Source organism: Macaca thibetana, chromosome 2 (genome assembly GCF_024542745.1).
Source record: "Macaca thibetana thibetana isolate TM-01 chromosome 2, ASM2454274v1, whole genome shotgun sequence".
NCBI classification, from domain to species: Eukaryota; Metazoa; Chordata; class Mammalia; order Primates; family Cercopithecidae; genus Macaca; species Macaca thibetana.
The window spans coordinates 34,064,624-34,079,276 of record NC_065579.1 but is presented as its reverse complement, the minus strand read 5'-3'; the positions used below and the strand labels follow the sequence as shown (position 1 = coordinate 34,079,276).

General features: G+C 41.1%; 1 protein-coding gene across 10 annotated transcripts in view; it reads right to left on the bottom strand.

Annotated features, from left to right (window-relative positions):
• Positions 1–9,640: 9,640 nt before the first annotated feature.
• Positions 9,641–14,653, bottom strand: part of NEK11 (NIMA related kinase 11) — a 310,384-nt gene continuing 305,371 nt past the window's right edge. For 9 of the 10 annotated variants that reach the window (XM_050777796.1, XM_050777800.1, XM_050777842.1 and 6 more), the window contains one exon: positions 9,641–10,526. In XM_050777796.1, coding sequence (XP_050633753.1) covers positions 10,331–10,526 — 196 coding nt within the window. In that variant the 3' untranslated portion in view covers positions 9,641–10,330. The remainder of the gene's footprint in view (positions 10,527–14,653) is intronic. The other variant, XM_050777832.1, reaches the window with a different exon arrangement.

The window sequence follows — 14,653 nt, the reverse complement described above, 5'->3', positions numbered from 1 at the left end:
ATGCCCAGGACTCAAGGCTGGAGGTAGAGGGCTGAGCCATGTACCTAAAAAGCTGCTTCAAGTTCATAATGGTACATGGAACCAAAAATAGCTCTGTGGTCAGTCTAGGAGGATGCTAAGGAACCAATTCATTTTTAAAATAATGAGGAAAAGAATTAAGCATTTATCATGCTTTTTTATTTTATTTATTTATTTATTTGAGATGGAGTCTTGCTCTGTCACTCAGGCTAGAGAGTGCAGTGGTGCAATCTTGGCTCACTGCAACCTCTGCCTCCCAGGGTCAAGCTATTCTTATGCCTCAGCCTCCCTGAGTAGCTGGGCTTACAGGTGCCCACCACCACGCCCAGCTAATTTTTGTATTTTTAGTAGAGACAGGGTTTCACCATGGTGGCCAGGCTGGTTTTGAACTCCTGATCTCATGTGATCTGTCCACACTGGCCTCCCAGAGTGCTGGGATTACAGGCGTGAGCCACAGTGCCCAGCCCATCCTGCCTTTTTTATATGGGCGCTTCCTCAGGGCTACTAAATAGTTGATGATAGGAAATTTTTGTTTTAAGTATTCTAGCTAATCAAAGAAGAAGGAGCCAATAACAATTTTACATTTTTTTTAAACTTTAAAGAATTAATGGATCCTAGGGAATGATCATCAATGGTTGCTAACATCATGAAAAGGCAACCAGTTACTGTGCACTTCATGATGGAAGAATACCTCACCTCCTATTAATTTTTCTTTCACAAAATTGAAGTTGAATCTCAACCTAAATACCAATTATTAGAAATATAAAGATGCCCCTTTTTAAAATATCAGGAAGAGACTAGAATGATCCATGTAATAGTGGATTTGAGTTGGAGACATCAGTATTAACTCATGTTTAACTTAATATAGCTACATATGTTTACATAGGGAAATATTTATAGACATGTACACACCTCTTTTAGAAAGTCACTAATCTAATTCGTGAGGCCCCTGCCTTCATGACCTAATCACCTCCCAAAGGCCCTACTTCCAAATGCCAATAAATTGGGAGTTAGGATTTTAACATGAATTTAGGGGGAACAAAAATATTCAGTCAATAGCAATCATGAAATACAATGAAAGTCTGAGAAACTGTCACAATAAAGACTAGCCTAAGGACACATGACATGACTAAATGGATTAGAGAAATCTGAACAAAGTATAGACTTTGTCTAATGATAATGTATCAAAATTGGTTCATTATTGCAAGAAATGTACCATAATGTAAGATGTTAATTATAGAGTAAATTAGTTGGAGTAATGGGAACTCTAGGTACTGTTTCCACAATTTTCCTGTAAATGTAAAAAGCTTTTAAAAATATATAGATGAGTCTTAGTATATTGCCCAAGCTGGTCTCCAACTCCTGACCTTGAGCTATCTTCCCACCTGCGCTTCCTAAAATATTAGGATTACAGGAGTGAGCCACTGCACCTGGCCTGCAAATGTAAAACTTTTTGTAAAAGTTTGTTTTTAAAACACATGAGGATGCAATCAGTAAATCCTAGACTGAAGGAAAGTTTACAAGAAAAATGACCTGGTTTCATTAATAAATGAATTACAGGGGAAAAAGAAACATGGTGGTAGACTCTATACATTAAAAGAGATTGAGGAGACATATCAATTGAAGCAACTGGGCTTTATTCTAATTTGAACAAATAAAAATTCAACTAGTGAGGGACATGAGAATACTGATTGGATATTTTAGATACAGGAATTATGGATAATTGAGATGTGCTAGTATTGTGGCTATGTTTCTTAAGAGTTATCTTTTAGAGACACATATATTTGAATAAAGTTTTGCGTTGTACAAAACTCTTTCAATGAGAAGATCCCTTTTGGTTCAGGAGAGGGAGAGAGGTAAGAGTGTAGTCTCACGTTTTAGGCAGGAAGAAAGCGATAGCAAACATCTGCCATCTGACAGTTATTTTTAAACCATTCCACTTAATCCTCATGAAATGTTCCAGGTGCTTTGAATGCAGAGCCAAGGTTGAGAACTACTAATTTAGAAGAATATACCATGGTGTGAGTGGGGAGGAGATGCCACCAGCAGACAGCTATCAGCTAGAGGCTGTAATTTTACCCAGTTACTTCCTGAAAGTGCTAGATGCTGTTGCTTATTATTATTATTATTTTAAGCATTCACATAACCTAAAATCCCATTCAGGAGCCTTAAAGGGGGTGCATTTTCTAGAAGCTAACACTGTTTTTGGTTATTTGCAGGTATAGCATCAAAACTATCCACTGCTCTGTTTTTGGAGTTCATTAAGTAGATCCATTTCACACTATCAAGACAGAATTTTCCAGACTCCTGAAGCTCCATGCCTAGACCTTTTATTTTTTTTTATTTATTTATTTATTTATTTTTGAGACAGAGTCTCGCTCTGTCACCCAGGCTGGAGTGCAGTGGCGTGATCTTGGCTCACTGCAACCTCCACCTCCCAGGTTCAAGCCATTCTCCTGCCTTGCCCTCTCCAGTAGCTGGGATTACAGGTGCCTGCTGCCACGCCTGGCTAATTTTTGTATTTTAGTAGAGATGGGGTTTCACCATGTTGGCCTCGAACACTTGACCTCGTGATCTGCCTGCCTCGGCCTCCCAAAGTGCTGGAATTATAGGTGTGAGCCACCGCGCCCGGCCGCCGAGACCTCTTTAACTGAATACCCCACAAGCACCCCAAACTGAAAACACCCAGGAATGAGCTCAGTATTTTTCCCACCGCCCAATCTGCATGTCTTCCTGTATCCCCAGCTCTGTGAATGAACTATCTCCTGCCCAGTCACCCACGCTATAAAACTACCAGTCCTCACAGACCACTCCATCACTCCTCTACCCATCCAGTCAGTCCTCAGTTCTCTCTCATTATCTCCCCTCAGGATGTCTTGACTTCCTCAGATGCAAGTCAGGCCTTCATCTTTTCAAACCTCCTGCCCTGCTGTCCTGCCTCCAGTCTCACCCTCTTCAAACCTGCTCTCCACCCAGTGCCATGATACAACTAAAGATCATGTTCATCAATAACTTTGCAGTGGCTGCCCCTAACTACAGGACACAGCAGAGCAAACATGGCAGCATATAGCTGAGCTTTGCCTTCTGTATTGGTGATGTATTGCTGAAACATATTGTAAAATGTATTAACACCATCACAAGAAACATTCATTATTTCACAGTGTCTGTAGGTCAGGAATTAAAAGGGGGTGGTTCTAGCTCAGGGTTTCTCATAAGGTTTTAGTCCAGATGTCAGCCAGATCTGTAGTCAAATGTAGGCTTGACTAGGGCTGGAGAATATGCTCCCATAGCTCACTGACAGCTGGCAAGGTGGTACTGGCTGTTGGCAAAATGCCCCAATTTTTTATCCCAGAGATCTCTCCATAGGGTTGCGTACATGTTCTTACAACATAGTGGCTGGCTTCGTCCAGTGTGGGCGATACAGATGAAATCCGTGTGTTTTGTGACCTAGTCTCAGAAGTCACACACCATCACTTCTACATTATTCTGTTGGTCACACAGGCCGCCCCTGAGGCAGTGTGGGAAGGATCTACACAGGACGTGAATATACCAGAAGTGAGGATCATTGGAAATCATGTTGGAGGCTGGTCACCATCCCCTTCTCTCTAAACCTAACATTATCACTCTCATATTTCATGTTCCACCAGCACCAAAGGATTTCAGATTCCCAGAATCTATAGGGCTGTGTCTTCCATTTTTGTGTTCCTCATGCCTGCAAGATCTTTTCCTCCCTTCTATTTGCCTGGTGAATTCTTATCATTCAAAACTATGTGCCTATACTTAGTGCCTGGTACAGAATGGGAGCTCAGTACACGTTAAGCTGAAATCCAAAGAATAGAATTAGAAGAGACGGTCCAGGTAGGCTCCATGCTGTCATCCCACATTACCTTGAAATGTGCTGAAGGCCGGGAAAGTCAGAGTTTGTGACTCACCTGGGCCATTTTGAAAAAGGGTATCCGTATTTTTTCTAAGAAGCCACAGAATAATTTAGTTGGAGACAAACTTCCTCCAGATTTATAAAAATCAATGCCTAAAAAAAAAAAAAAAAAAATCCCAAGGATTTGATTAAAAAAAAAAAAAAAGTGTTGGAGAAGGAATAAAGAGAGTGATGTCAGGAGAAGGAAGACATGTTGGTTAGCTTATTGACATATAATGCCACATAACCACCAACCACAAATCCTGAACAGCATGCAGCAGGACATATGTATCTCTTGCCCGGGAGTTTGTACGTAGCCTGGAGCAGCTCTGCTTTGCTCTGCAGTGGCTGAGGTGACTCTGTGTCACTCTGTGGGCTGGCTGGGGTGGCTCTGCTCCACCTCTGTCATCCTCCTATGATAGACGGGCTGGCTGGTGATGAGGGAGATGCAAGAGAACACATCCAAGTGCACCGACACGTTCCCAGCCCCTTAGTCCATTCCTCAGCCAAAACAAGTTCCATGACCAAACTCAAGAGTCAAGAAGTGGGGAAATATTGAGAACTACAGAGTTATAAGGCAACGGTCAGGGGTATAGGGAGGGCTAAATTGGGATTAAAAATTCAAACTATCAAAGTGGGAAAAGCCAATATTTGGGGAAGAAAAAAGAATGTTTCTAGCTGTTGAAAGATTGTCTCCTGAACTAAACCTAAAAATCTACTTTGAAAATATTCCTATTGGGGCCGGGCGCGGGTGGCTTGCGCCTGTAATCCCAGCACTTTGGGAGGCCGAGGCAGGCAGATCACCTGAGGTCAGGAGTTTAAGACCAGCCTGGCCAACATGGTGAAACCCTGTCTCTACTAAAAGTACAAAAAATATTAGCTAGGTGTAGTGGCAGGTGCCTGTAATCCCAGCTACTCGGGAGGCTGAGGCAGGAGAATCGCTTGAACCCGGGAGGCGGAGGTTGTGGTGAGCCAAGATTGCACCACTTCACTTTAGCCTGGGCGACAGAGTGAGACTCTGTCTCAAAAATAAATGAACAAATGAAATAAAAAAGAAAATATTCCTATTGGAGTCACGTTTTCTTTTTTTTTTTATTTTTTTTATTTTTTTATTATTTTTTTTTTTTTTTTTGAGACGGAGTCTCGCTCTGCCGCCCAGGCTGGAGTGCAGTGGCCGGATCTCAGCTCACTGCAAGCTCCGCCTCCCGGGTTCACGCCATTCTCCTGCCTCAGCCTCCCGAGTAGTTGGGACTACAGGCGCCCGCCACCGCGCCCGGCTAGTTTTTTGTATTTTTTAGTAGAGACGGGGTTTCACCGTGTTAGCCAGGATGGTCTCGATCTCCTGACCTTGTGATCCGCCCGTCTCGGCCTCCCAAAGTGCTGGGATTACAGGCTTGAGCCACCGCGCCCGGCCACGTTTTCAATTCTGTATAAATGTTAATAACTATGGTACTCCTAGTGAATATTTGTGAATATATAATTTTATAATGTATATTTGTTGAACCAAATTTCTGAATTTCCTTCTGAAGTTAAGGAAAACTTGAGCATCCTGAGATTTCTGGCGATGATGAACACTGTGGTGTTGCAGATTCATGAACTGTAAAGTGGGCTGAGGCACTGAAAGGAAGCAAGGCTGGTCTGGAGAGTCCACTGACTTGCCCTTCCAGAGCTGTCTTCCTCATGGTTCTGTCAGCTCTTAGCTGGCTCTCGGCTAATTTCTTGTTAAGTGCTAGCTGAAAATGGCTAAAAGTGTTTATCTTTCAGGGTGCATTTGGATGGTAATAATAGAAACCTAAGGAAGTCTTCAGGGATGAATCTCCAATGGTGGAAGATGACAATACATTTAATGATTTTTTCCCTCAAAGTTGAGAACATTTTATGGCATTTAAAGCACTTCAACACATTAGGCTGAATCGCATTGGCAATTTCATCTGATTCAACCTATTGTATTCTTTATTCTTTACGGCAATCTTCAGACACAGGTAGGAAACAGATTCAGAGGAAATCACTTTTTTTGCCTTAGATCACACAGTAAATGGTAAGAGTAGGCCTGGAGTCCAAGTCATCTGCTATCAAGTTTAATTTTTTTCCTTACACAGGTGTGGCAGAAGTACTTTAAAACATTTTTTGCTCTGCTGTGCCTCTCTCCTTCCCCCAGCCCCACACCTTCTCCTTCTGTTTGCCTGTTTCTGTTTATCCCCTTAGTGGCCTGGCCCCATTCCCTTCTGATACACTAACTAGTGAACCCATCATTCTTGAAAGAGGAATGTGGTATATTTCCCCCTGTTGAGCTACTGCTTAATTTGTCAACCTCCTTTACCCTGAGCCCACTGTGATGGCTGGACTCTTAAAATATACCTAGAGCTTTGCTCCAACTTCAGCCCCAAAGACATTAAATAATTAACTTCCAGCACTCTCCTTTGTGTGCTTTATCTCTGCATCACCCAAAATAGCTGGTGGCATTTCCTCTGTATAAATAGAAAGCAGAAAGGTCAATTGGCATTTTTGAAATATATATGTATATATTTTTTACAAAGCAGCAAGCTAGCAGGTTCCCTTTATTTGCTCATAGTAACTGTTTCATAGCAAGAAACTTCCTAGTTTAACTCCTTAGTCAATTTCCCCCACCATCTTGCAGTTGGATAGTTATTAATACAATTTGAAGTGGTTCAAAATTAAGATTGAGTGTAGCTGAAGGAGAAAGCATTTTCCCAATGACGATAAGTCAAAGATTTAACCTTCAAGTACTGTTAAATCTTGTTCCCCACTCCCACCCCAGTGAACCAAATGAAAGTAAATTTGAGTGAGCTTCTCTTTAGAGGCATGGAGCTATGATGCAAAATGATATTTCTTCCTAGCTCTTTTTTCTTTTAAGCCTGATGAAGTGCATAACACAAATCCCTGGAGAGTAAGCTGTTTTTAGTCTGACCTGTCTTCTAAGAACCATGTTCTGAAATGCAAGGTATAGGAATGTGACTCTGTTTGTGAAAGAGACTATTTGAAAATCTAGCTATTTCCCCTTAGGACCCAGCACACAAGTTTTGTTCTGTTCTAATGTTATGAAAAACATTAACAAGAAGATTCAGCAATTTTTATTAACTGGGGTAATATTATGGTCCCTGCTCTTCCAGTCATATTTGCAATCTGGTTGGTCACAAAAGGGCATGTGGGCTCTGGGGAGCATTTTCTGGGGTGAGGTCTCGTCCCTGTTAACATGATGGCAATTTGCATGCCCGCTGTCAGCAGCAGTGTGGTCACATGCCCCCATCATCGCAGGTTTCCCAGGGCAAACCTGATTTTCAGTGTTCTACCATGGCAACAACCATGGGCCCTAGATTTTGACTTGGGAAACACACTCAAGTTCCAAATTCTGAAAAGTCTCCGATCCCACCTCCAGAAGCCAGTATTTGAGGTCTGCTTTTCCTGCTGCAGACACAGGGGCTGTGAGAGCACATACATGGTCCTGTCCGCCAGCCTCCCAGCCAGGAATCATTCTCCAGTATGCAGGGAGGGAGGGTGAGAACGAGCATTGTTAGCTTTGGGAAGAGGCAGAGTGAAGATTTGTGCAGCCCCAATACCTCTCCATAGTGTAAGGGAATTGTGGGAACTCAGAAGAGTGATGTTCACAACCCTTGAGCACTAGAGAAATTGTGGGTTCACCTGGTTGGTTCCTTTGGTCGCTGGGCAGGGATAGAAGTGAAGCCACAGGGTAGAGCGTTAGGGCACAGTGACCATGCCCCTTTGTCCTTAAAATAAGCCCATTAAGTTCTCTCAAGTTATTCACACTGACTCCCCTACCACTCCACCCCAATTACTACTTGTTTATACTTGCTGTGAAGTATTTGAAATCTTTGGAGCCTTCTTTGAAGTCCTCATACCACCTTCCAATATGTGAGATTAATTAAGCCCCCAATTAAGAGCAGCCAAACCACTGTTCCAAAAAGAGGGAGGGGGAGAAGAGAGACAACAGAAAGAAAGGTCTTAAACAGTGGTTCTGTGTGGTACCAGTGGCACTGGCACCACTTGGAAATGTGTTAGAAACCCTGACCTCTTGAATCAGAAACGCTGGTGATGGAATTCACCAATCTATGCTTCAGCAAGCACTCCAGGTGATTCAAATGCATGCTCAAATGTGAGAATCACTGGTTTAAAGGAGTGCATCATGCAGGAAGCACAGCACCACTGATAACAGGTTAGTAAGATAAAGAACCTCTCTTAGTTTCCTCAGTCATCAGCAGGAGGCAGAAAAGTGAATAACAGTACTGTGGGCATCAAATTCACCCATATAGTTCTGAAACAATAGATATGTTTTAGCCCCTTATCTTCCCAGAGAAGGGAGTGGGGTGGGTCTGGGTATTGATGAAGATTATCTCCTTGACCAAACTTTAGACAGGCTCTTTTGAGCCCTCTTTTTATGAGGACTCATTCTTGGCTCTGTCTTCAGCCTGCCAAATCCAGTTTTAGCAAGAATTCCGGTAAACTCAGTTTATTGAGAATCCCCCACATTTGATAGCTGATCACCCTCAGTATCTGATCAGATTCCTCATCACCTGCCCTCAATCTCTGATGACCCTCGCCTGCCTTCAGCGGGAGCCTTAAGTCAGTTTAGCAGGAGTCTCCCTGCCATGGTTTGAATATTTGCCCCTCCAAAACTTACATTGAAATTTGATCCCCAAAGCGGTGATGTTGGGAAGTGGGGCCTAGTGGAAAATGTTTGGGTTATGGGGGAGCACCCTCATAAATAGCTGTGGTACAGATCCGGAGTAGTGAGTGAGTTCTTGCTCTCTAGGCTGGATTACTTCTTGTGGGAATCGATTATTTCCCGGAAGTGTGGCTGTTATAATGCCAGGACACCCCTTAGGTTTCCCTGTCTTCGTACTCATCCACTTCCCCTTCACTGCCGTGTTGTGAGGGAGCACGCCAGCTTTCGCCAGAAGCCAGGGCCATGCCCTTGAACTTCTCAGCCTACAAAACCGTGAGCGAAATAAACTTCCTTACTTTATGAATTACTCAGTCTCTGGTATTCTTTTATAGCAACACTAAACAGACGAATACAACCCCTAACCTTTGAATACTCCTCTTAGAAATTTTCCATCCGCCAAGGCTCCTATCCTGCTAATTGGCTAATAATCTCTAGTTTTCTTTGCTTCAGCAAAGAAACTTCAGAGTTGAGCCCAGTGCCTCTCCCATATTGCAATATTGTTGATACCTATCAAAATAGTCCTGAGTACAGTCTTTTTGCCATTTCAATAAGTGTCAGAATAATTTTTTCATTAACAGTATATTTAAATGTGTCTATGTTTAAAAAGCTTCACAAGCAAATCTAATGTAGCTCCATGGTTGAAAATTCTGATAGACAGTGGTTAAGAGTATGGATTCTGGAATGAGACAGACCTGGTTGGTAATGCCAACTCTGCTTCTTGCAGCTGAGTTAATTACCTAACCTAACCTAAGCAAATTACCTAACCTGAGCATCTCTCTTTCTGTTGTCTGTCTCTCTGTCTCTCTCTTTCTCTCTCTTTCACTCTCTCTCTGTCGAGTTAGTGCAAAGATCCAATGAAGGCCCTTAAACTACTAAGTACAGTACTGGTACCCAACAGGCACCAAATTAACCAAATATTACTGGCTCTAAGTAATAATTATCAAAGGATGGATATGTTGCATTCAATAAGAAAGTTTTACATAAGGAAAAGATAAAATAGGTGATTTATTTTGTAACTGTGAAAACTATGTTTATTTTGAATACAAATCTTGAATTATCTATGGATGAGTTTGAAATAAATCATAGAAGAGAATCACTCTTTGGATTTTTAATCCAGGTCCTTGTGTGTGTATGAAATACATACATTTCTTCCTTGTTAGTCATGGAAGGGCAAAAGTGGACCAAAAACACGTCAGCTAAGACAGGTATGTCTGGCTTCTGGGCTGCAGCTCAGCATGTTGTAGGCTAGGGTCCAGTGACCTTCACTGGCTGGCTGCCCACAGTCCACGAGACCCTAGGCAGTCAGGCACTGAGCTCTGTCCTCCAGCTGAAAATGATGAAGAGCACATGGCTTCTCCCAGGTCATTGTCAGGGTGACTCAATTCTGCTGGAAGCCCTGAGGGTGCACATGAGAGAAATGCTTTACAAGAGAGCCAAACTTGATCTACAAGCTTATCTCAGGGTATAGTCCAAATAACACTTATGACTCCAAGCACAGGCAGCCATGCTCACCGCTCTCTAAAGAAGCCAGTACTTCTGACGAGGAATTGAAAGTCAATATGAGAGCTCTGCTTTTGTATCCATTCCCCATAATAGAGTTCAGCTTCTATGTTAAATGAATTTTCACATACATTTGTCCACTTGAACTCCTGCTTCTTTTTGACTGTTGCCTAGAGATGGTTCTGGAGAGTAGGTTATTTTCCCATCGTGATCAGCAACTGCTCTTCAAAGTACAGGAGCTGGTCCACTTCAAAACAGTCGCTGGCTCGAGGCACCACTTTTTCCAAACGCTCCCGGATCTCTGCTTCGCTAGCATTCTGATGCCTTGCTCTCTTGAGGTAATTATAGACCTCTTCAAATACTTCTGTCCCCAGCTTCTGCATGGCTGATCTGCCAAAAAAGTTACAAAAGATTATGAAGAGTTACGTATTAAGATCACCTGCAGGAAAATGTGCTTTTAAATCATTGATTTTACAAACATTGTCATTCTGGGATTTAGAATAAAAGGGGGAAAAAGGGCACAATGTCTAAACTGTGCCCTTTTTTAAACATTTAACAATATTCAACAAATAATGCCTCAATGTCTATTATGTGCCAGGTACCCTTCAAGGAACTGGGAATATAGCAGTAAACAAGTTAGGCAAAGTCCTGCCCTTGTGTGTGTCTATATATATAATACACAGATATACACACATATGTGTTTATATAAACGTATGTATATATAACACATATACACATAAGATAACAGATGGTTCTAAGTGCAATGAAGAAAAAGCAGGATGAGGCAGGCAGGAAAATCCTTCTGAGGAAGTATCATTTAAGCAAAAGCTCTTAGGAAGTAAGAGAAATACCAGGGGCTAGAGAATTTGGGCCCTAAGGCTAAAACATACTGGAAAAATAACAAGAAAGCTATTGTGGCTGGAGTTAGTAGAACAAAGGGAAACAGGATTGTGGGATATAAAATCCTGAAATAGTTAATAATAACAAAATAACAATGAGGAGGAGGAGGAGGAAAATGAGGGGGAGAATAGTTTTATTTGCCACTTGCCAGGCTCTTTTCTACTCACTTTGCCCTTACAATCACACTTAACCCTTACAACAGCTTTACGAAGGACGCGATTTTTTAAATCCCTATTTTACATATGAAGAAACTGAGGCTTAAAAGGGGCAAAGTTATTTGGCCAAGTTTCCAACAAGGCCAACATTCATTTTTTCCACACCTCCAGTGTTTGTCCTTATGTCAACATAATCTTTATGTTATAATCACATTGCCATATCTAGTGTGTTTATTTCACCATTGACTGTTTTCCTCTATCTCCAGAAAGGGTCACAAACTAAAGACCTATGGGCAAAATTTGGCCCACAACAATACCATGTTTTATCTTCATTATTTTTAAATGTTTTAATGTGAATGTCTTTATGTGGGGCCTGCAAGCGCTCTGTACTCTGCATTTTCTGACCATCTTTGACCTACCTCCCCTATGCTTTATCACCTTATACCAGGCTGCTTCTCATAGTTCTTCTACCCGCTTAACTCAGGGGCATTCAAGTTGGTGGATTTAGTTTTGGGTTCTTCACAGTTGTCGTTCTTAATGGCCCCATATTGTTCCACTGAATTTATGTGCTAATATTTACTCCATTATCCCTTCACCAAACAATGAGCTTTTTTCGCTTCTTTTCACTATAACATAATATGAATATCTCATCTTCAGACATTAGGCTTTTTCATTTTAGAGGAATATTTTATGACATCAAATTTTTAGGAGTTGGGCTATTACATGTGTGTGTTCACTCTAAAAATTTATGTGCGTACTTAGGGTTTCTGCACTTTTCTCTGAAGAACAGAGAAAAGAGTAAATATATGTTGTGCTTGATTAAATGATAAAAATGTTATGGGAATGAGATTATTAGGTCAGAGTGTATAAATGTGTGACTTTAACTTGAAGAAATACTTCTTTTTCTTCATTTCAATGGATTTGGTAAAAAGAAAAACCAGGATGTGTATTTTTTCACAATTTTAAAAAAAATTTTTATTTTTATTTATTTATTTTGAGATGAAGTCTCAATCTGGTCCCCCAGGCTGGAGTGCAATGGCGTGATCTCGGCTCACTGCAAACTCCACCTCCCGGGTTCAAGTGATTCTTCTGCTTCAGCCTCCTGAGTAGCTGGGATTACAGGCGCCTGCCACCATGCCCGGCTAATTTTTGTATTTTTGGTAGAGACGGAATTTCACCATGTTGGCCAGACTGGTCTTGAACTCCTGACCTCAGGTAATCTGCCCACCTTGGCCTCCCAAAGTGCTGGGATTACAAGCGTGAGCCACCGCGCCCAGCCTTTTTTCACAATTTTTGAAGCATTAATGCTTAACAGTAATGATGGTAATGTTGATAATAACATTGGAGACATTAGTCATAGACTCATTCATTTTATAAGCTTTTATTATTCAGTGTTATTCAACCTTGTAATCTCTAAATCATAGGATATGTGTTATGTATTGTGGCATATAAAGAGATGAATAAGTAATTCTTCTAGCTCTGGTTTAAAGGCTAGTAATGACAATGCAAGACATAAATTTTTAATTTTAACTAACATTTCTATAGCCCTTTAGAGCTTGCAAAGTGCTTTTGCATTCATTATATCAAATGTTCCTTGTGAACTAGGCAATTCATTAAACATTTGTCTTCATTTTACAGATGAGAATAAGTAGGTTTTTAGTAGTCTTTCACAAGCTCCACAGTTAGTGTGGTGGAGTTTGGACTCAAATGCTGATCTTAAAACACCAGATGCTGGAGAAACCAGCAGCCCTAGGCTCCACAATAGGTTTCCCACCTTCTGTCATGAGATTATCAGGACTGATTCCAGCATGCCTGACATCCCTAGTCACCTCAGTTACCCCCAAAATCAGGCGTTTATTTTGCTGACATGTACCAAACCCTGGTCATTCCCTTCATACATTGATTACTTCAGTGACTAGCCCACTCTCTTTCTTCCACCTTGTACTCTTGTCATCATTCTTGACTTCTGTATCCTTGCTGTCTCTGGTTTTGAACTGCCTCACATTCAGCCGTCATTTCTTTTACCCTACCTGAGTTGCCCATTCCCATGATCATATCAATTGACCTCCTCAGTGCCAATGACTACATGACCTCTGAAATTGATTTCATGCCTCCTACTCTCTAACCACCCCCTCTATGCCCTCCCACCATACTTACCAGCCAATCTTCCACTTCATGGTGCCCTTCATTCCTTCGACTCCACCCCCATGATAATAATTACTCACTCCCTTTGTAACCTCATATACTCACTCCCCACCTCCTCACAGTTATATTTCATGGCCCATCATCACAACCATTATCTTGCAAATACCTTTGACTTTTTCCACCCCTTTTCCCTTTGTTTGGCAAAGACCTAATGGCTAAACTCAGTCATATACCTACTCCATGGCTGTACCCAAACAAGAGAATATTTACGGAGAAAAGCATCCAAATGTACCAAGTCTCTCATTTAAGATGATAATCTTGATTCACAATGGTGCTCAGCACTACCCAACGATCTTACCGTATCTCCCCAGTATGTTTATTTTCCTCCCCAAATGACTATCTCAAATGTTTGCCTTTATTCTTTTAAAACATATTTTATTTTTGATTTTTAAATTTTATTGTGTATATTTGAGGTTTACAACATGATGTTTGGGGATACACATAGATAATAAAATGGTTACTATAGTGAAGCAGATTAATATATCTATGACCTCACATAGTTACTTTTTAATGACAAGAACAGCTAAAATCTACTTAACAAAAATTCCCAATACAATACAATTTTATTAATTTTAGTCCTCATATTGCACATGAGATCTCTAGACTTGCCCATCCTACCTATCTACTGTTTTGTATCCTTTGACCTACATTCTCTCATTTCCTCTCCCCTACCAACCCTGCCTGAGGTAACCATTGTTTCATTCTCTATCTCTGTGTACTTGAACTCTTTTTTTTTTTTTTAATATTCCATATGTAAGTGAGGTCATGCAATATTTTTCTTCCTGTGTCTGGCTGTTTTTCACTTAGCATAATGTCCTCCAGGTCTTTCCATGTTGTGGCAAATGACAGGATCTCCTTTTATAAGGCTGAATAATATTCCATTGTATATCTATGCCACCCTTTCTTTATGACTTCTCTATTGATAGATATTTAGGTTGTTTCCATATCTTGGCTATTGTGAACAATGTTGCAATGAACATGGGAGATATCCTGATGAAGTGGTATTTTCTTCTCCTTTGGGAAGAGGGATTTGCTGGGTCATTGGTAGTTATATTTTTAATTTCTTTAGGAACCTTTATATTGTTTTCCATAGTGCCTGTACCAGTCTACTGTCCCCCAGCTGTATATATTAGGGTTCTCTTTTCTCCACACCAACATTTGTCATTTCTTCTTTTTGATAACAGATATTCTCAGGGGTGTGAGGTGGTATTTCATGGGTTTTAATTTGCATTTTTCTGATGATTAGTGACATTTAGC